Genomic DNA, 21,392 nt, shown 5'->3' on the forward strand with positions numbered 1-21,392 from the left:
ATCAAAAGGTTGTGCAAGATCATAAATATTCTTGTGTTGTGCAGTGTGGTAGTGTAAGAGGAAAGATAGCCATGGGGAAGAGAGAATCTGTAATATTGTCACCATTGTAGGGCTACAAAGAAGGAGTATGTTTTGACAGGAGTCCCTGGGAAGGGGACAGCATGTGGTGTTTGCTAACAGTATTGAAGTTGCTAAGGTGGGTGTTCGTAGGCAACTTTCAAATGTTATGTTGTGTTGTGTTGACAAGTAAACTACTCCTATTTTAAAGTTTGGTTTAAAGGACTGGTGTATCCAAAAGTAATGACTGGGTGTAAGTTGGGGTGTACATGGAAACAACACTTGAGAGAGAGGCTGCCTGCTGTAATGAAAATGTTTGAACATGTCATTCTTGTGGGAAAAATACTGAAGATGTGGATGGTGGTGTGCTGCGTAAAAGTAAATAGTAATATAATAGAGGGAAACATTCCACCTGGGATATATATATATATATATATATATATATATATATATATATATATATATATATATATATATATATATATATATATATATAAAGAAAAAAAAATGCTGTGACTTACCAAACGAGAAAGCACTTTTAGATAGACACAATAAAAAACACACACACACACACACACACCAAGCTTTCGCAACCCACGGTTGCTTCATCAGAAAAGAGAGAAAGACGAAAGGATGTGGGTTTTAAGGGAGAGGGTAAGGAGTCATTCCAGTCCCGGGAGCGGAAAGACTTACTTTAGGGGGAAAAAGGGACAGGTATACACTCGTGCCTCCACAATAACTCTTGACGACTGTGGTCAGCATGGGAACATGTTGCAGACTATGCAATGCCATTTGTGCTAATCACACTCAAAACTAAGAACCATGTCCTCCCTTTTGTATTGTCTAGCAAACCATCTTGAATCATACTGACTTCAGTGTAATTATTGTCTTTAATTTAAAGTGTCATTTCTGTTTGTCTCATTGTGTACTTCTTTTAGTTACATTCTGTACTATACTGTAGCAGCTTTCTGTATGTATAGTCCAAACTTCATTGAATTATGTTACTTGGCAGTGACCCATCACGGAAAAATTTCCTTCTTTCTTAAGTTTTGGATATCTCTCTCTCTCTCTCTCTCTCTCTCTCTCTCCTACTACTGCTGTGATTACTAATACTGCATGCAGCTGTCTGTAGAAATGACTTTCCACTAGAACCATAGAGCTGTAATATTATGGGAATGAATCTACTGCAGCCAATTTAAGAGAAGACTCCAAAGAACACAAATACAAGAGAAACGATCACAGACCAATACTCTGGAAATTAAAACAGATGAATGGTAACTTTCTGCAGTATGGTAGTTAAGTGGTCTTTTAGTCAGGTGTAATTTTTACAAACAGCAAAAATCACATCTCGTGGAACCGAGTTTATTTCACTGCAGGAAACACCTGATGAAAACATCGAGTAACTACATCAAAGTACTGTGCTGGGAAGACGCAGACTACCAGCAGTAACCTGATTCCACTAGGTGAAACCAAATCGCCGTGAAAGTCTAAGAAATCACAACAGCAAATATGACTTACTAAATAACTTGTGCGTTTACTTTAAAAAGGTTTGCAAAAAGCAAATGAACAATTTTATATTACATACCGTAGTTTGAAGTTGATGACTGAAGTTCATATTATGGAAATGAACATGTTTTTGTTGGGTGGTTGTCTGTGGCTGATGTTGGACTTGCTGCTGCTGCTGCTGCAATTGTTGTTGCTGTTGCTGTTGCTGCTGCTGCAACTGTTGTTGTGTCTGCTGCTGCTGCAGTTGTTGCTGTTGCTGCAGCTGCAGCTGCTGCAGTTGTTGCTGTTGCTGCTGCTGTATCTGTGGAGGTGGTGGTGGTGGTGGTGGAGGCTGCTGCTGCTGTTTTTGTTGTTGCTGCTGCTGCATCATCTGCTGTTGCTGCTGCTGGTGATGCTGCATAGCTGCTTGGTACGCCTGTTGCTGCTGCTTACGGAGGTTCTTCACTTCCTTCTTTGAGACAGGTTTTGCTTTAGGCCGGTCACTTATGGCTGTGGACTGAAGAAGACAAAATTTTAATTTTCATCGTGAGTATATTTCTAAAGCATTCTGAAATGTAACTACTCCTTTTGAATTAAAGTAAAAGAATACTGAAGCTGTATTTCAGTCTGAAGCTACAACTAAATACTGTAGTTGTACAATGTTCAGATATTAACTATATTACTGAACTTCCACATGAAAGCCAAGTAAGAGACTTTACTTTCACTATATCACCAGTATATAAAAATAAGGGGTTATTATTATTATTATTATTATTATTATTATTATTATTATTTGATGAAACTCTAAATATGGTATGAACATCAAAAAAGCAGAAATATACATGAACAAATTTCACCACTGTAAGGTCATCATAACAATGTGTGACTAATGTTCACACTAGTTACCCCACATCAATAGTGTTTTTATTACACTCACTATACCAACATGTGGCAAGAAGTCGTACAAATAAATGAATTTCAGAGAAGCACTTGGGATAAGTTACACCTAGGTGTCACGCAACCAGTCAAAATATACAAGAAATGATACACATTTCCTTTCATTTGCACGTTTTTACTGAAACTGGTGGTTTTCCAGAGTAGCAGTGTAGCTCACACCAGAAGTTTTATTACAATGATGTGACAGGTCATAAGATACCTCATAATACCATGTCGAACCACCTCTTGCCCAGCATAGTGCAACATGTCGACATGGCGTGCACTCAGAAAATCGTTAAGTCCATTGTAGAAATACAGCCATCCATAATTGTGAAAGTGATGCCTGTGTAGGATTTGTGCATGAACTGACCTCTCAATTAAGTCCCAAAAATGATCGACACGGTGTCAGATAATCTGGGAGGCAAAATCATTCACTCCAATTGCCCAGAATGTGCTTCAAACCAGTCATGAACAACATGACCTGGTGCATCGTCATCTACAAAAATTCAACCACTGTTTGTGAACATTAAGTCCACGGTCTCCAAGTAGCTGAACATAACCATATCTAGTCAATTAACCATTTACAGTCAATGATTCGTTCAGTCTATTCCACATAAATGCAGATCACACCACATTATGGGGCCACAACCAGCTTGCAGAGTGCCTTTCTGAAAACTTGGGTCAATGGTTTAGTGGGGTGTGCATCACAGACAAACCCTCGCATCAGCTCTTCTGACAAATTGGGACTCATGTAAGCAGGCCATTGTTTTCCAGTTATCCAGGGTCCAACCGATACGGTCATGCGCCCAGCAGAGGCACAGCAGGCAATGCTGTGCAGTTAGCAAAGCCACTCTCGACTGCCGTCTTCTGCCACAGCTCATTAGTGTCAAATTTCACTATGCTGCACTATGGATACATCTATCGTACATCCCACAATGGTTGCTGTGGTTATTTTATGCAGGCCTGCTTGTCTGCTAGCATTGCCAACTCTACGTAAACACCGTTTCTCTCAGTCGTTAAGTGAAGAACTTTGGCCACCGAGTTGTCCGTTTATGTACTTTCACTCGTGACGTGTGGTTTCAGAGATCATGAGTACATAACAGTTCACAGGCCTGCTTATAGAGGCCACTTGAGTCTGTCCCCTGGCACAAACTGGCGAGTTGTCAAAGAAACAGTAGTATTTAAATGATTGCAAATGTGTGCTCAGCCTCTTCTGTAGCCTGCATTATTGCTGCATAGCCAATATGTTCAGTGCAACACACAACCTGTACTTCACTGTTACGTATTGCTCCACAAATTACAGTGTTCCATAAATTGTGTTTATTCTTGCTGTTGCAAACTTGGCATGGAGTCAGTGCTATGTCACCCAACAACAGTCTCAATGAAAGAAATAGTCCAAAATATCATTGCACAGCAGCAAGCTTTCACCACACATTAATATCAGTTGTTGTGCTAACTTGCGCCTTCGCAAGAACTGGCCAGCTTATTTGTTGTAATGTGATGTGGAAGCTTCTCTCCACCTATTACTGCAACAGAACACGTCACAGCAACGTGTGTAGTTGAGTAGAAATGCCCAAACTAGTCTTACAAAGCCTAGACTGCAGAATTCCACAGGTTGAAACATCATCATAAATTTGTCACTAGCACCTTTCACAAATCCTATGCTGATCAGATGGTGCACGATGCTATTATTCATCTGGTACCAGGTAGGGAAGTCCATGAAAAAGCACTTCAACGTAACAATCGATGCATACAGATGTGCTCGATATAGTACAGTCATTCAAAGTGTCACAGGCTGCAAGTGGCTGCATGGGGGGAAGGTATCTGACGTTTCTCAGTCAATCCCTGTCAGGCACACTGCAAGTGTTCAGGATGATGGGGAACCCATTACAGCAGTACAATCTACGACTCAGCATCACATGGGGCAGTGTAGGTTATGGCCACAGCAATAACTGGCTGTGTCACAACAGTGTCCACATGCCCCAACATGTATCTTGCCTGTACTGCTTCTTCCAACAGTAGCATCTGCGAGCGCTAAGCCTTGGGCTGTTCACAAGTGCTGAAAGAAAGGCCACATTGCATCAGTGTGTAACTCCTCTTCAAACATGGCAGACACAGAAGCACCAATGGACACACTGTATCTCTACAATGTTTACTGGCGCGCAGCGGTGGTGTGTGTGTGTGTGTGTGTTTTAAACCACTAAAAATTCAAGTGGACACAGGAGCTGCAGCGACTTTAGTAAACCCACAAACACACATGATCTTGGGCTCAACCCCCCCCCTCCACAACACACACACACACACACACACACACACACACACACACACACACACACACACTTTCACGTAAGTTTGTTAGCTACAATAAACAACAACATTTTGATCCTAGGTCAGTTCTCCGCTCCTTTCTTCTCAACATATGTTTTTCACCCTCTCGCCTTCCTTGTTATGGATCATTCCCATTCAACTGACACGTTTAATGCTTTCGGTTTCTCCATTGCAGACAGGGTAAATTTAGTGTCAGATCAAGTTCCGTATTAGCAACTGGAGTCCCTCTGCTCAGAGTTTTTGTCTCAGTTTTTCTCTGGGCTTCATTGCGCTACTAGTTTTGAGGCCCACATTACCATGAGTGTGTCCACCCACCCTCATGTTGTGCAACCATTCAAGGACAAATTAAGACTGTTTGACAGCACTTTATGTCATTCATCCAAAGCTTTGCCTCCAGGGTGACAGTGTCATGATTGATGCACAGTCTGTGACAGAGACAAAGGTTGCCGAGAAAGTAATGCACCACATTTTTTTCTTTCAACAAATCTTTATTTAACATAATGAGAATTACACACACGAAAGAATGGTATTTTACCTATACAACCTATTTTTCCACATAATCTACATCCCGTTCTATGGTCTTCCTCCAGTGCGAAACAATGGTGTGTATGCCCTGTCGGTACCAATCATTGTCCTGGTGGTAGAGCCAGTGTGTCACTGTTTGAATCACCACCTCCTCATCCCCAAAATGTCTTCCACGAATGGCATCCTTTAATGTCCCAACCAAGTGGAAGTCTGAGTTGGCTAGGTCAGGAGTGTCAGCCTGGGATAGTCTACCCAACCACTGACATCGTCGAGCTCCACCGAACTGCCTTCTGATAACCTCACCCTCCTTGCCTAGCAACTAACTGTATTTCCATCAACATCAGATGCTCCATAGACTTTGCACAAGCATTTGTGAATATTACCTACAGTTTCTTTGTCTGCAAAGAAATCCAATTATGGGACGTTGCTTGTAACATACATTGCCTACAGACTCCATTTTGAAACTGCCTTGCAACTACGCTATCCGTCTGAATTGACGGAAACACTGTGCAACAGAGAGAGAGAGAGAGAGAGAGAGAGAGAGAGAGAGAGAGAGAGAGAGAGAGAGACTGCAAATAACACATACGTAACGTTTCTCATTCACAGGACTGTTTTTGGCTGAGAAAAAAAAAAAAGTTGTACATTACTTTCTGGGCAACCTCATACACACCCACTGCCCCGTCCTGACAAGTTGCTAGCAAAATTATCAGGCAGTCACTACTTTTCCAAGATTGATTTGTCAGAAGCACACCTCCAGCCCCCATTGGATGAGACCACTAGGCACTTTCCGATTGTCAATCCAACCTTTGGGCTATACCAATATCAACGCTTGCCTTTTTGTGTCACTAGCACATCCACAATTTTCCAGCATGTTTTTAACCCACTGATAGTGATACACAGTTTTCTCAAAACAAAAGTGATGTAAATGGTAGGTTAGGTTATATTCTGATAGATTTACACATCCTAACAAGGGTGTTAGGTGAATGTGTGTTGTAAAATATGTGAAGTTCCAGTTAGTTTACCTGAAGAGAGTGAGGTATCAAATGGAATAGCCAGGAAACTTATTAATTGTACTATTCTAAATACACTCAATTTTGGAAGCCCGATAAGTGTAAAGATAATTATTTTGAAGTAAATGTAAGGTGGTTTTATGGATTGAAAGTTATTGGCAAAGGACACACTGCAGCAGAAACAATGTGTGCCATGATGAATATGCCACGCCTACCTTGTAAAATCAACAAGTACGCAGGATTTATTGGAGCTGCTGTGCAATCTGCTGCGTGTGAGTCAATGAAAAGTGCTGCAAACAAAGCTGCTGAGACAAATGACAGTGTAACTGACATACCAGTAGCTTTTGATGGCACTTTGGCAGAAGTGTGGCTACAGTTTTAAGAATTCTGTTGCTACGGTGACCAGTGTGGATACTGGAAGGTAATAGACTTCCAGATTTTAACGAAACATTGTTATAAGTGTAAATCAGGGAATGGAGAGCATATCTGTGACAGAAATTATGAAGGAACAACTGGTGGTATGAAAGCCTCTGCAGCTATTGAAAATTTTAGTCGATCTGTGAACGAAAGGGAATGTGTTACACCAAGTTCTTAGGTGATGGGAGACTAAAGCATGTACCAGAGTAGTAGCCACTCAGCCTTATGGTGAGAAGATTATCACAAAACTGGAATGTGTTGGTCATGTCCAGAAGACGATGGGCATCAGGTTGATTACGTTGAAACAAAGTTTGAGAGACAAGAAACTTTCTGATGGTAAAACCATAAGAGGCAAGCTGACAGACAAAACGATTGATGAACTACAGCAGTATTATGGGATGATGATGATGATGATGATGATGATGATGATGATGATGATGGATGCTGTTACTGCTTTTGATGATGCCAACAATGGTAGGGTGAAAGTGCTACAGCATATGGGAATTAATCTTGGAGCAAACTGCATCAGAGAACTTTAACGGATGGACAAGGTTTGCATTGATAAAGCAGAGAGCATGCAGCACAGTTGGCCACCTAGGAGTCCAGAAAGAAGAAGAAATAACTTGGAAAAAGATCAAGAGGGTGATATACAGTATGGTGCAGGGCACTTCTAAGTGACTAAAAATAAAAGATTAAGCATATATTAAGTGAGTTACAGTCTTGAGACTTTAGAAACCGTTCCTGAAAATTTACATTTTCTGTTGCATTTTTCCCTAAATCTCAGAAACCACTGAGTAGAGTATTCAAAATTTTAGGGAATAATAACATACATATCCTGAGTCTACTGGACTAAAAGAGGAACATAATGTTATGTATAATTAAAATTATTTAGGATAGCAGCTTGTTTGAATCTTTAATGTATTCTGAAAATTACTTCTGGTGGGATACAGTCAGTTCCAACCCCCCCCCCCCCCCAAAAAAATCCAGTTGCTGGATACGAGACACAGTAGCAATAGTTGTGTAAATTTTATTAAAAATTGACAGACAGTACGTCATTACTCCCCTATTGCTAGAAACATCAAATTATAAGACAGGAACACAAGTACAATAGTTCAAAATACAAGGTTTTGAAACTAACCTGAACAACATCTGAGCTTGCAGAGATTTGCTGCTGCTGCTGCTGAGGAACAGTTGATGCAGGTTGTTGCTGCGGTGGAGGCGGTGGCTGTGACTGAGGTTGTGCAGCAGGAGGTGGTGGGGGATAAGGACCAGAAGTAGCTATGAAGCCCCCATCACGACCTGTTGCTACCAGAGTCAAAGACTTCTGCTGCTGCTGTTGCTGCTGGGTTTGTTGTGGCTGTTGGCAACTACCTGCTAATGGCTGGCTGCCACCCGTATAAAATGCATTATGCACAGAGATGGTATTATTCGGCCCCTGATGGAATAGTGTCCCTGAGACACCTGATGCACAAACCATACCTGTAACATATAAGTAATTAGTTGGGAAAGTGAGGAATTTATTACAGATGAAATAAACTATTTGTGAAAAGTCAGAAAAAACTCATTTAGCTAATCTAACTCAGTGTTCATCCAACATCAAAACACAACACTCACTTTTTTCAACATACACTCCTGGAAATGGAAAAAAGAACACATTGACACCGGTGTGTCAGACCCACCATACTTGCTCCGGACACTGCGAGAGGGCTGTACAAGCAATGATCACACGCACGGCACAGCGGACACACCAGGAACCGCGGTGTTGGCCGTCGAATGGCGCTAGCTGCGCAGCATTTGTGCACCGCCGCCGTCAGTGTCAGCCAGTTTGCCGTGGCATACGGAGCTCCATCGCAGTCTTTAACACTGGTAGCATGCCGCGACAGCGTGGACGTGAACCGTATGTGCAGTTGACGGACTTTGAGCGAGGGCGTATAGTGTGCATGCGGGAGGCCGGGTGGACGTACCGCCGAATTGCTCAACACGTGGGGCGTGAGGTCTCCACAGTACATCGATGTTGTCGCCAGTGGTCGGCGGAAGGTGCACGTGCCCGTCGATCTGGGACCGGACCGCAGCGACGTACGGATGCACGCCAAGACCGTAGGATCCTACGCAGTGCCGTAGGGGACCGCACCGCCACTTCCCAGCAAATTAGGGACACTGTTGCTCCTGGGGTATCGGCGAGGACCATTCGCAACCGTCTCCATGAAGCTGGGCTACGGTCCCGCACACCGTTAGGCCGTCTTCCGCTCACGCCCCAACATCGTGCAGCCCGCCTCCAGTGGTGTCGCGACAGGCGTGAATGGAGGGACGAATGGAGACGTGTCGTCTTCAGCGATGAGAGTCGCTTCTGCCTTGGTGCCAATGATGGTCGTATGCGTGTTTGGCGCCGTGCAGGTGAGCGCCACAATCAGGACTGCATACGACCGAGGCACACAGGGCCAACACCCGGCATCATGGTGTGGGGAGCGATCTCCTACACTGGCCGTACACCACTGGTGATCGTCGAGGGGACACTGAATAGTGCACGGTACATCCAAACCGTCATCGAACCCATCGTTCTACCATTCCTAGACCGGCAAGGGAACTTGCTGTTCCAACAGGACAATGCATGTCCGCATGTATCCCGTGCCACCCAACGTGCTCTAGAAGGTGTAAGTCAACTACCCTGGCCAGCAAGATCTCCGGATCTGTCCCCCATTGAGCATGTTTGGGACTGGATGAAGCGTCGTCTCACGCGCTCTGCACGTCCAGCACGAACGCTGGTCCAACTGAGGCGCCAGGTGGAAATGGCATGGCAAGCCGTTCCACAGGACTACATCCAGCATCTCTACGATCGTCTCCATGGGAGAATAGCAGCCTGCATTGCTGCGAAAGGTGGATATACACTGTACTAGTGCCGACATTGTGCATGCTCTGGTGCCTGTGTCTATGTGCCTGTGGTTCTGTCAGTGTGATCATGTGATGTATCTGACCCCAGGAATGTGTCAATAAAGTTTCCCCTTCCTGGGACAATGAATTCACGGTGTTCTTATTTCAGTTTCCAGGACTGTATTCTGTATTGTATGCTTGTCAGATCACAATATCTAGATGAGAGCTTCAACATATATCTATTCTTTTTCTGAGTGCTCATAAATGCATGTGCTCCTCTATCAAAAACATCAAACAAACTCATGGCACACAACATATGAATGTATTGAATCCCAATACAATTCTTTCCAAACACTGCAAGCTTTATTTTGCAATGTAATCAATACAATGAACATTGAGTGAACAATCAGAAGAGGACATTTTAAACATCCTTCAAAACTATTTACCTCTTAATCCATTTAGCAAGATTTAAGTTTGTGGTATGTCCATAAACGTGGTAATAAAAACAGCACCACATTACTTTTTTCACAAATGGTATCCACCCTTCCAAATAAATATTCATACTCAAATTAATGCAATTATTTAAATTTGTGTATTTTTGCAGTTTTCTGTTTCTCTGCAATGACATAATCGGTATTATGCTAAAAACTGCTAGTATGATGATTTGTACAGACATTGTTGTTAAATGTAAAAAGTAATTAAGTTTCTTATCTCCTCCTCCCCCCCCCCCTTCTCATTCCATTTCCCCTAATGGCTGAGGTCCATTAGATCAACACTAATGCTTCCACAAACAGAATTCCGATATAACCAAAATGTTAACAATACCTTTAACACCATTTCTCAGTGTATATCTAATTTATTAAAATGCAGCCAAGAAAAATAGGTACATTCAATTACTTCTCCCCCTTCCTTTTAAACCAAACGCACATGAAAACCAACAAATTTTCCCAGAATCAGGACTACAAAACTGCAGAATCAAGAACTGCCCCAAAGTTCAGTGGTTGCCGAGACAGTAGACCAAATATCCTTCTTTACTAGGGGTGACACTGATGCACTGCCTGCTGCCTAATAGTGCTGGCATCAAATTGTGTGTTCACGCGAAACAAAATCTTGCCTATTTTATGTTTCAAGCAATCTATGCCTTACCCAATCACCAATATTTCAAGTATCTCCGATAAATGCATATTCTTACCTGTTAACCGAAAATTGTCATTGTCTCCACATTATTCTCAACAATAATACTAACACCTGGATTTCTATAGATTTAAAGAGAGTATAGTGTTGTTTAGGCTAAGACTAGGTAACATATTTTGTGAGATGTTCAATCCAGTCTCTCCGGGTTGAACAAATTAAACAACACATATATGTTTATTTAAAAAAAGTCAATAGAAACAAGAGTTATAATGAGGTAATTATTAAATGGACCCAAAAATTCAGGCATATTGCCAAAGATTTCACACAAGGTACATATGCCTATGCATTCTGTTAGTGGTTCTTTTGTGAAGGAAAGCATTAAACCAAATCATTGGTTCAAAGGTCCTACAAAGCTAATTGCTACAAATTGTCTAATTCGTAAAAGAATTTTATACAGCTCAAATATCACACATCCTTAGCAACTACTGCAGAGAAACCTCCACTGTACATCAGACACAGAGGCAATTACAGAACACTAACAAGAGGCAACAGGCACCAGTTTTCTTGTTCATGCCACCCCTCAGATCACACTGATAAGGGGGAAAAAGAGGAATACTTAATAGAGCTTAAATGAATGAAAGGAACAGTACCATTTATAGTACAACAGTTATGAGGAGTAATAATTCAATGTACTTAACGTGGCACTTAGATGAGCGTGTGTGTTGCTGTGACAGTGAAATTTCGTGTAGGTACTATGACATTCCAGGAGTGCTTTTCATCATTTGAAATCTGATTGTCTGTTTTATGACCTTCAAAATTAACCTGTGTGCTTTTTGTTTGTGAAAACATTTCAGGCGATGGTGAGCTTCCCATGAAATGGATACAGTGTGGAATAGGATTTGCATATCAGCATGATTGCCAATGAACTGGAGCATTGGTCCTGTACAGCATCATGTCACCTAGAGACCCAGACACAATAATGCACCATGACTTAGCTGAAAGAACTTATTGCTAAGCCAACCCTGACAAGCACTGTAATAGTAAGAAGATAAGGGTGTATAAACTACAATGCATGCACTTGTTACATGGCTGGTGTAGCTGGAATTAACTGCAATGAATATTTTGAAATTTTGGTTCTATTGTGCAAGTAATATGAAGGGTTTAGACTGAATGCTAAGGCTTTTAGCAACACAGGATGACATTCACCTCCAGTTACACTTTGTGTAATAAACTAGGTCTAAATAATACATTTAAACTATAAATTGTTCCAGAATGTGGAGAAGTTGGGAGAAAGTGAGAGCATATTACTTAAAACAGGACAAGGTCTAATAAAAGCACCGATTGTTTAAGGACAGTGTCAACTACTGCTTCACTGTGATATTTTTATCATTAAAATAGCATTTTACGTAAGTCAAAGTGCATAAACCAATTCATAATTTTCAAAGCTGCTCAAACTGAAGCAAAACACTGCCGTTACATAAAATATTTTCCAGATCTTTCGAAACCCTAAGTTAACCTTACAATACCATCATAAGCCACATACATAAATGCTTCTGTTTTTGTCGTCCTATTTGTGCCCCTAAACCACTTATCCGATTGTGATTAAACTTTGGCAAGTAGACATGTGCATGCCCACAAAGGTTTCTGAATTAGTCACTTTACAACAGGTGGTATGTGAGCCATTTCAACAAATGTGTGTATTTCATATAGGCTAGCTTAGTGGCTGTTTGTGTCTCTTCAATGAGCGAGTGGACACGTACGACAACACAAACAGTAACATTTCAGTTAATGTGTGACATAAGTGTGTTAACTGTGAAATTCCAATTGCTGCTCTAAATTAGATAACAAATATCACATGCACTTTATTTTTCTTTTCTTAATCATCACAAAGCATTACTTTCACTGACAAATCGATTACGCCACCCAAATCAGAAGTGACTGATCAATCTACCCCTCAAGAAAAAGGCATCACAAGCTTCAGAAACAGATGAGAAACAGAATTGGGAACCATTCAAGTATGAACTCCTTGATCCAGATGAACACTGCTCACTGATTTTCCCCTTGTGCTAATTATAATTTTCATTCAAATGTGGTTATTGGAAAAATGGATAAAGTACATGTGTCTTGCAGGGTCCTCAAATTTAAGAATAAACACTAGGAATACATTGTGTGGATGGAAAAATGAAATTGCCGGAATTACTTTCAACATTCAATTATCAATGTTGATATCAAGTGACAGGCCAAACTAAACTTTCTTGGCACACATATGCAAGTAAAATTCATGTTTCCATATGACAGCATTCACAACAACACATATTGTGTCATTCAGTGGAAAACTTCAGATTTATTTGTGTACGCATCAGATTTTAAGTGTATTCAAAAGCAGTTCAATAAACAAAACTTTAACACAAACACTTTCTTTGAGTGGTACTGCAATGTACTCTTGGTACTCTCAAGTTAAGTTATATTAAATACATAGCAAACCTTGAGTTGCCAATGGCTGTGGACTGAGATCGATGTTCAGCCCGAGAGGTTGAGCCACGGGTATCACAGAAGCACTTGTAAGCCCAAGGCTGCCATCTGGCAACAGCAGCTGATTGGGACCTTTTTCTTGTAATTCTCTTTCAACCCTCTGGAAAACAAAGATGGAAAAAACACTAAGTATGAGTAGCATAACAATAAAGTATGTTAAATGGTTTGAGTATTCATGAGAAATGTTGAAATTCTGATCAACTTGTTCAGGAAAGCCATCAACTACAAAACAACATTCTTAAGATCACCAACAGTAAACATGCAGTAGACCGGGTAGCGAGAATCAATGAATTGAGCTGAAGGGTACAAGGAGACGTGTGCAACATGGTGGCAAATGGGACAGATAATAACCCCTCCCCTCCCCTGCACAAACATGCTGGAGAATTACTATTTCTTCAAAAAGTTTCCCAAAACTAACCATCTAAACTTCACACAGCTCCAGCCCCAAGTTGCACTTTGTCAAGGTATAAAGAGAATGTTGGAAACGCTTCACTGCGTCAAGTTACAGACAATGGGAAGATACATGGTAGCCAATCAAAAGCTGTTAACTAGATACATCTTGATTCTGCTAACATACAAACTAATCTTTGTTGTAGTGATAAAATTGTATAAATTATTCACATTATGTGGGTTCCACTTTATTTACTTTCAGGAGTTTCCTTTATTGATCGACAACATTTTGGTACTGTCTGTTGAATTATTATTAACTATTTCTTCTCAAATGTAGAATCTACACTGTGGCGACAGACTAATCTGTAGCATAGGCCAAGATCTACGTTAGGTTGGAAGGTGACAATTTGGTTGTGATTAGGCAAAGCCAATTAATATGAAAGCAAAATCTTGGTTGAAGTGACAGACTGATGCGTAGTGTAGCCAGAGGTCTCAGCTAGTTTGAAAGCTGATAGTTTATTATTATGTTCTACTGACTCGCAATGATCCTGCAGTATACAAAGCATGCCCGGAAAGTTAAGTACTGTTTGATTCTACCATCACTACAGCACTACGGTCGCAGTTCCACACATTTGCACTCTTCCTTCTGGTTCATTAGCTTTCCACTGATGCCATTACAGATGGCTTGTGTTGTATTTACATGTATCAGAGATTGTTCAACGTCTTTAATAATGTCTGAGCCAAGCAACTGAAGCGAGTTCTGTAATACAGTTTTCAAACACAACGAATGTTAAGTCAGCTGAAATTCATAGTCAACTTATGGTGCAAATGTAATGAATGATGGAATGGTGAGAAAGTGCATGAGAGAATTCAATGACTGATGACCCAATGGTCATGATTAAGCACAAAGTGGGAGGCCTTCTGTCATCAACGGTGGTTTGGTTGAGAAAGTGAATGAGAAATTTCGTGAAAACAGACTGTTCAGGATAAGAATGCGTCATGATGAGTTTCCATAAATTTAAAAAACTGTTCTCCAGGAGACTGTCACAAATCACAAATTTTTACATATTATGTTCTGGTTGGATTCCAAAAATGTTTCGGAAATCCACAAAACAAAGCGACTTGGCTTGTGATTTAACATTTCTTACTCAATACAGCAATGAGGGAGATGAAATGAAACTCTGGTTTGTCATGTCACTCCAGAATCTAAACAACAGTCAACGGAGCGGAGACACTCATGACCCCCCCACCCCCGCCAAAAAAAAAACACCAGAAGCTTGGAACATTGCTCTCAGCAAAAAAATCATGTACACCATGTTCTAGGGACTGGTGGGCCAGCAGTCTTGTTGAATTTCTTCCCAGAAGTTAAGCACTCAATGCGGTACAATACTCTGAAACAATGAGAAAACTTTGGTGTGCAAATCTAAACAAAAGGCCAGGAATGCTGGTCAAGGCAGTGTGCTGCTTCAGGACAACATGTGTTCCCATCTGCTTGTGTCACTCAAAGCCTCACTGAACAGTACATTTGGGAGCATTCCCAATCTGCTTGTGTCACTCAAAACCTCACTGAACAGTACGTCTGGGGGCAGTTCGATCATCCGCCATACAGCCCAATCTGGGCTTAGTGGCCAAGGACAGTGATCACGCGTGTGTGTGTGTGTGTGTGTGTGTGTGTGTGTGTGTACAAATTTTTTGGGAGGATAATTCCAAGTTCAATTAGGATTTACAGTTCTATTAATAATTCTGTTAAGTTTAAGTTCCTGCTTTCCCTGTAAACTCATTAATTACCATTACCTGACACCATTCCATGCTAAGACGTGTCATGAAATAACTTCAAGCGTATGAAAAAACTTTACAGGACCCTGTCTCTGACTATCATCCCGGGAAAGTAATATCCATAGCCTTTGATAGCAATGACACCTCTGATGCTCTTCACTATACTGTCATTACTGAATGTACTGATACCAGTAGAAAAGAACTGAAATGTGAGTATTTAAAGGTCATCTACAATTCATATCCATCCATGTATAACTCCATATGTATATTTCTAATAAAATCAATCCATCCATCATCAATCTCTCTCTCTCTCTCTCTCTCTCTCTCTCTCTATCTATCTATCAAAAAATCACCTTTGATTTCGTGTGAATAATGAATTCACAGATACATAAACAAATTCTAATATGCATCATACTCTGTCACAATCACAACCATGCATTGAGAAACGGACCTGGAGCCAGAGAACTCGTGCACAATAATGGAGATTCCTAAGGTCAACTAGTGAGCTGGAAATTGTCAACATTAAGTGAAGCAGAATCTCAAAAGTGATTTATAACAAAATCACTCTTTTTTTCTGTCAACAAACAGGCAGCTCCCCTAGAATCTCTCAGAATTGCATTAGTTTTTCATTATCTCTTAGTTTTAACTCACTTTTCCAGTAAATTCAATTTCTCCAAGCATTCTACAGGTTTTCCAAACAAGTCTCCAACCTAGGACAAAGCGCAGTTCGTTTACTTTTCTATATGAATCTATCCTGTGTGTAGGTCTTCACCGCAGCATAATAACGGCATCCTACATCAATAAATCTACTTTGTCATTCTGTTTGCTCATTCATTATACTGTCTTCTTGTCTTTGCATTTCTGTGTTTCAAGTTGTTCTAATATATTGTTTCTAACACTGTTTTGAAGGGATTTTAATTTATTGAAAAAAAAAAAATAACTATTCAACTGTACAACTCCATCTTTTCATACACGACGAGACAACTATTAAGTTATAATGAAATAATAAGCAAGCAGTTGCATACAAGAAATTTAATTTCTTGACTAGTTTTGGACACTTAGTGTCCTTCAGAAGCCTATACAGGAAAATACATTTATTTATTTATTTATTTATTTATTTATTTTTGTTAAAGTGCATACAGCACAATTCCATGGCCCTAAGAAATATATGCAGAAGCAATAAATAATGCAATACTGAGCCCATTAATAAAATAAGAACTCACAGATGCCTACATGTAGTTCGGAGTTTCTGCACAAAACTAGTACAAAGAAGCGAAACAAAAAGTGCAGACATCAGACATCACGCCAGAACACGAGCGAATCAGCCAATGACATGCATACCTTGAAGATGGACTCAGAGTGGGGGAGAAAGTAAGCTAAATAATAAAAGAAAAATCCTGATGATGAATAAAATAAGTTAATATCAATGACAAGTGGTGCTATGTATGGGAAATTTGGGAACTAAGGTCCACACAGATGTAGTGACTATTAAGTTTCGGAAAGTGACCTTTTGGAGAACGTAGCATGCGCATAGTTATATAATAAGACAACTAGCACTGGAATACATGTAGGTCGCAAGTACATTTTGTGAAAGAATTGTATCTAGTAACATTAACATCAATTGTATGGTACTGTACATTTTAGAACACGTCGAATTGGTGTAGGGATGTCAATAGTATGGCAGCAGGAAATATGCCTGCAAAAACATCACATGAACTGCATCAAGAGGCAAGAAGTAATAACTGGAGAACACGCAAAAACTATTCCTAGTCGGTAGCTAAAACAAAGACTAAAAATTAACTACAGAAGAAAAGATACGTAGGCACCATTGCATACTTTTGATACCATGAATAACTAGTTCAGAATATATATAAAGTTCTAAATACGCTTCTTGAGCTGAACATAACTAGCGACATTCACATAAGATGTATGTAATGAGCACAATACATTGGACTACCTGACTGCGAATGAATAAAAGTGCTTATTAGCTGTAAACATTCCTTGTAACTGTAACGCATCTAAGTTTAAGAACATTGTCCATAGGTCATAATTTATATAGAGCTAACAATGTGTATGAAAGATAAATCACCACCTACAGGATGTAGCTGATTTAATACCTGCCATAAATGATTAACTATCTTGCAATGTAAGAGGCTAATCTCTTAGAATTGGAAATGCTTTACTACTTAGAACTGTAGATGACTAATAACCTGTAGTTATAGATGATCAACTCACTGAAATCTGAAAAAGAAGTTGAAAAACCAACTACCTATGACATATGTACCACTAATAAAATGTGGACTAACTGCAGCTGTGAGCAACTGTTTATATGTGACTGTATATAGCTGATTAATGGCAAATAAATGTAGCAGTGTATGTTCAAGCTATAGTGAGTAAAATACTACTAAAAAAATTCATTGGTAATAAAACTGTGTGGGCTAACGTAGAGTGTGAGGGAGGAGCTTGAGCAGATGCAGGGAACCTTGGGAGAGAGGTGTGCTAATGTGATAAACCATGTAAGAGACAGTTAGTGGAGTGGGATGGTGAAAGGGAGGGAGAGACCACGGAATGCGATGAACAGGGACAATTGTCATGAATAGGGACAAAATAGGCTTAACACAGCTAAATCCTTACAACTGATAAGGTGTATACTAATGGTAACTTCTGTATTGTAATCAAGGTTTATAACTGTAATGGAATGATTTTGGCACTAATTGTAGCTTACTAAGTAATTACATTCTACCTAGGTAGGTTCTACCTTGGTAGGTTTCTGTAACTAATTATATACAGGAGAGGAAATATTTATTATCAGTTCCTGATACATAATCAACTGCAATTACAGCAGACCAATTGTGCGACAAAACTAGAGGAAAGAAGACAAAATTAGCAGGTGAAACTAGCAGTCCATGTGGAACTGTATGGTTTGGCGGTGGGGTGGTACTGTAATAATAATAATAATAATAATAATAATCCGGTAAGCTGGGCGAGGGGGGCAAGTTGTTGGAATAGCGGGGGCAGAAGGGGGAGAAGTTATACACAGGAAAAAGTGAAAAGAATTAGCTTGTAACAGTTAGGTTCTTATGACTGATAAGGTGATGGCCATCAGATTAATTTATTGCTAACTAATTACACCAAATTTCAGCAGCCTATTGAAGCTAAGATAGTGACTGAACATACTGAGTATAGCCTATAAAGTATATAAATAGTAGCACTAATCGTGGCCTACTGGATGATGACATTGTACTCGTGGAAGGTACACAGCACTTTTAATTGCATATACCTTCAGAAGAGAGTTAATTATGTATCACAGACTGATTATGAAGCAATGTGATCATCGTAGAACCATTGAAAGAGGGATTCTTATCTGACTTTTACTTATTTGTGGAGTATTTTCCTGTACAACCTTCTGAAGAAGTGCAGTAAGTACTTTAAACTGGTCAAGAAATTAAAATTTTTTATATGCAACTGGTTGCTTATTATTTCATTATATAATACTACAGTTGCTGAAGATAGACAATATACTGAAATAATAAGTTATTACTTCCGGGATTGTCATGATTCGGCAAGTTTATTATATTCTGTGTGTAATTTTTTTTTTTTACATGTTCTGCGTTACACATTTCTAACCTTTGATAATCCCATAAAAGTACTGTAAGAGAATGGTATCCATCATTCTGTTGTTTTGTGGGTCAGCTGACATGAATAAAAAATAACTGTTTGTTTTCCTCTTTTGACTGAGATCTTAGTACTCATTACTGTTTTGATCTTCTCTTTGTTTACGCATTTCATAATATTATATCACATATTTACATGCAACATAATTTATTTAATCATGACCGTAGATTATTTTTCTATGTTTGTATTGGGCAATTATTTTTGTATACAACAACAAAGTTTTTGAAATATCTTTAGATCGTTAATTCATGGTGCACGATGTAGGGCCGTAGTTACAGCTGCAGCACTCACGGCACGGCTGGGAGGGGGGGCAAGGAGGATGCAGGGGGCGGCTTGGCTGCTAGGTGTTCCTGACCATAACCACTGTTTACAGGGCTGTGTTACAAAGCCACAGATATGATGTTTAATGTGCTGCGTAAACTTATAAATGCTAGTTCGCAAACAGGTGTCCACAACATAGACAACACCAACACAAGAGTACAAGAAGCACTGAAACAACAACAATTACAACATCCAAGTTTTACACATTGTGCCAAAGGACCAGCCAGCTATTGAAGTCTTTGGAAGAAACACAAGATTTATGGAAATAAGAAACATCACTCCACAAAACTGTTGAATGAAAAAAATGAATTTACAGTTGTATGATAGGCTGTTTTACTTCTTGTGTGTCCAGCTGTTCTGAGTGGCCATTTGTTCTCAGTAACTGGCCCTGTGCTGTCCATGTTTTCTTGGCTATTTTCCCAAGTTTTCTGTGCTTAGATATGCTGCTTTCAATGAACTTATTTATGTAATATATAGTTATGTTGCTCACACCTATTCAACAGCTAGCATTTATAATTCTAACAGTTTACTGTAGATCCATGCTTGAACACAACATTTTTTTTCAAACAATTACTTTTTAACTTACTCTGATACATCAGTCTTTCAAACAATACAATGCCCAGGATGGAACATCAACAGTACTATGAGAAGGATATACTGCTACACTCTGTAAAGATAACATTTTGAGTTGCAGACAGGCACGATAAAAAGACTATATAAACCTTTCACCTACAGCCTTCTTCAAAAAGGAAGAGGAGGAGGTTATATCATTCTTTAATATTTGCAGAAAACTTCATTCACACTAGTAACGAAATGCTATGACATTATGATGTCAGAATATTTAATTAACTACTATGTAACTATAAAATATGGCACAGCAATACATTATAATGTACAAATTAGACTACAGATAAGTAAAAAAAGAATTTGTGTGTGTATTTGCATGGAGTGGGGGAGGGTCACGTAACCAGAAGGGGTATGGACATACTATAAAGTTTACTTGCAATTTAGTTGTATACTGCAATGAATAGATGCTGCATTATGGTCATGTGCAACACTTTTAGATATATAACAATATCAATTCTGGACTTTCCATTATTTGCTTTCACACTTTATGATGTGTAATATATAGCTTACCACAAAATGTGCTCAAAGATGAAGCTTTCTGGCTTTCGAACCAATTGCAAATACTGGAAAACAGATCACAGTTGTAGGACACAAACTAATAAATGAGGGTTTTCCGTAAGTAGGTGTTTAGTTCAAATGTAGAAGCGATTCATTCAGAATTTGGAAATTTTTATGCCGTAATTGTAGTACTCTATAATCAGGGGAAAACTGACTTGGCTTTAGCAAATCCTAAAATATGTATTTTTGCTACAACCCTTTCATGTAAGTCAATAGGAATTCATTTGAAACTCACTTTTCCTGCCAGTATAGCGAGTTGACAGGAACAGTTGTGCCAGACCAGCTTGCTGGTATTGGTAAGCACCAACTGTTCTACACTAAATGAGAAAAAGTTTTTCAAACTGTGTGAACAGTTCCAGTAAAACTTGGCAAATCCTCTCACTCTTCACCACCACCACCACCACCACCACCACCACCACCAAGCTCTGCCTGATATTTTGCAAAAGCATCATACAGTTCACTTAAATCTATCTGGTGCACAGAAGCCACCATGACATTATCACCACAAATCAAGCAGCTTTAAATTCCTTCATTGAGTCATTGTACATTGTACTGTAAGAAAAAAAATTAGTCATACAATGTATGGTAGTACATCACTAGCACAACTTCAATGTTTCAAAATCCCTCACTTTCTTTACAGTCTGATGGAAACACTGCCTCAGCTGCTAATGTGTTAATAAATGTGTTACAGTCCATTCCATACCAAGTGGTCAATGAAAAAAATAATTTATAGCTTGACCATCTCAGAAAAAA

At 39.6% G+C, this 21,392-nt stretch overlaps 1 protein-coding gene across 1 annotated transcript in view; it reads right to left on the minus strand.

The window, feature by feature from the left end:
- LOC126253159 (ankyrin repeat and KH domain-containing protein 1) overlaps nt 1-21,392 on the minus strand; it is a 241,908-nt gene that overhangs the window by 153,950 nt on the left and 66,566 nt on the right. Inside the window, exons 16-18 of the mRNA XM_049954320.1 lie at nt 13,245-13,392; nt 7,897-8,237; nt 1,643-2,059 (exon numbers count right to left, since the gene is read on the minus strand). Of these exons, the coding sequence (XP_049810277.1) occupies nt 1,643-2,059; nt 7,897-8,237; nt 13,245-13,392 (906 nt within the window). The remainder of the gene's footprint in view (nt 1-1,642; nt 2,060-7,896; nt 8,238-13,244; nt 13,393-21,392) is intronic.

This window comes from Schistocerca nitens, chromosome 1 (genome assembly GCF_023898315.1).
Source record: "Schistocerca nitens isolate TAMUIC-IGC-003100 chromosome 1, iqSchNite1.1, whole genome shotgun sequence".
Lineage (NCBI taxonomy): Eukaryota > Metazoa > Arthropoda > Insecta > Orthoptera > Acrididae > Schistocerca > Schistocerca nitens.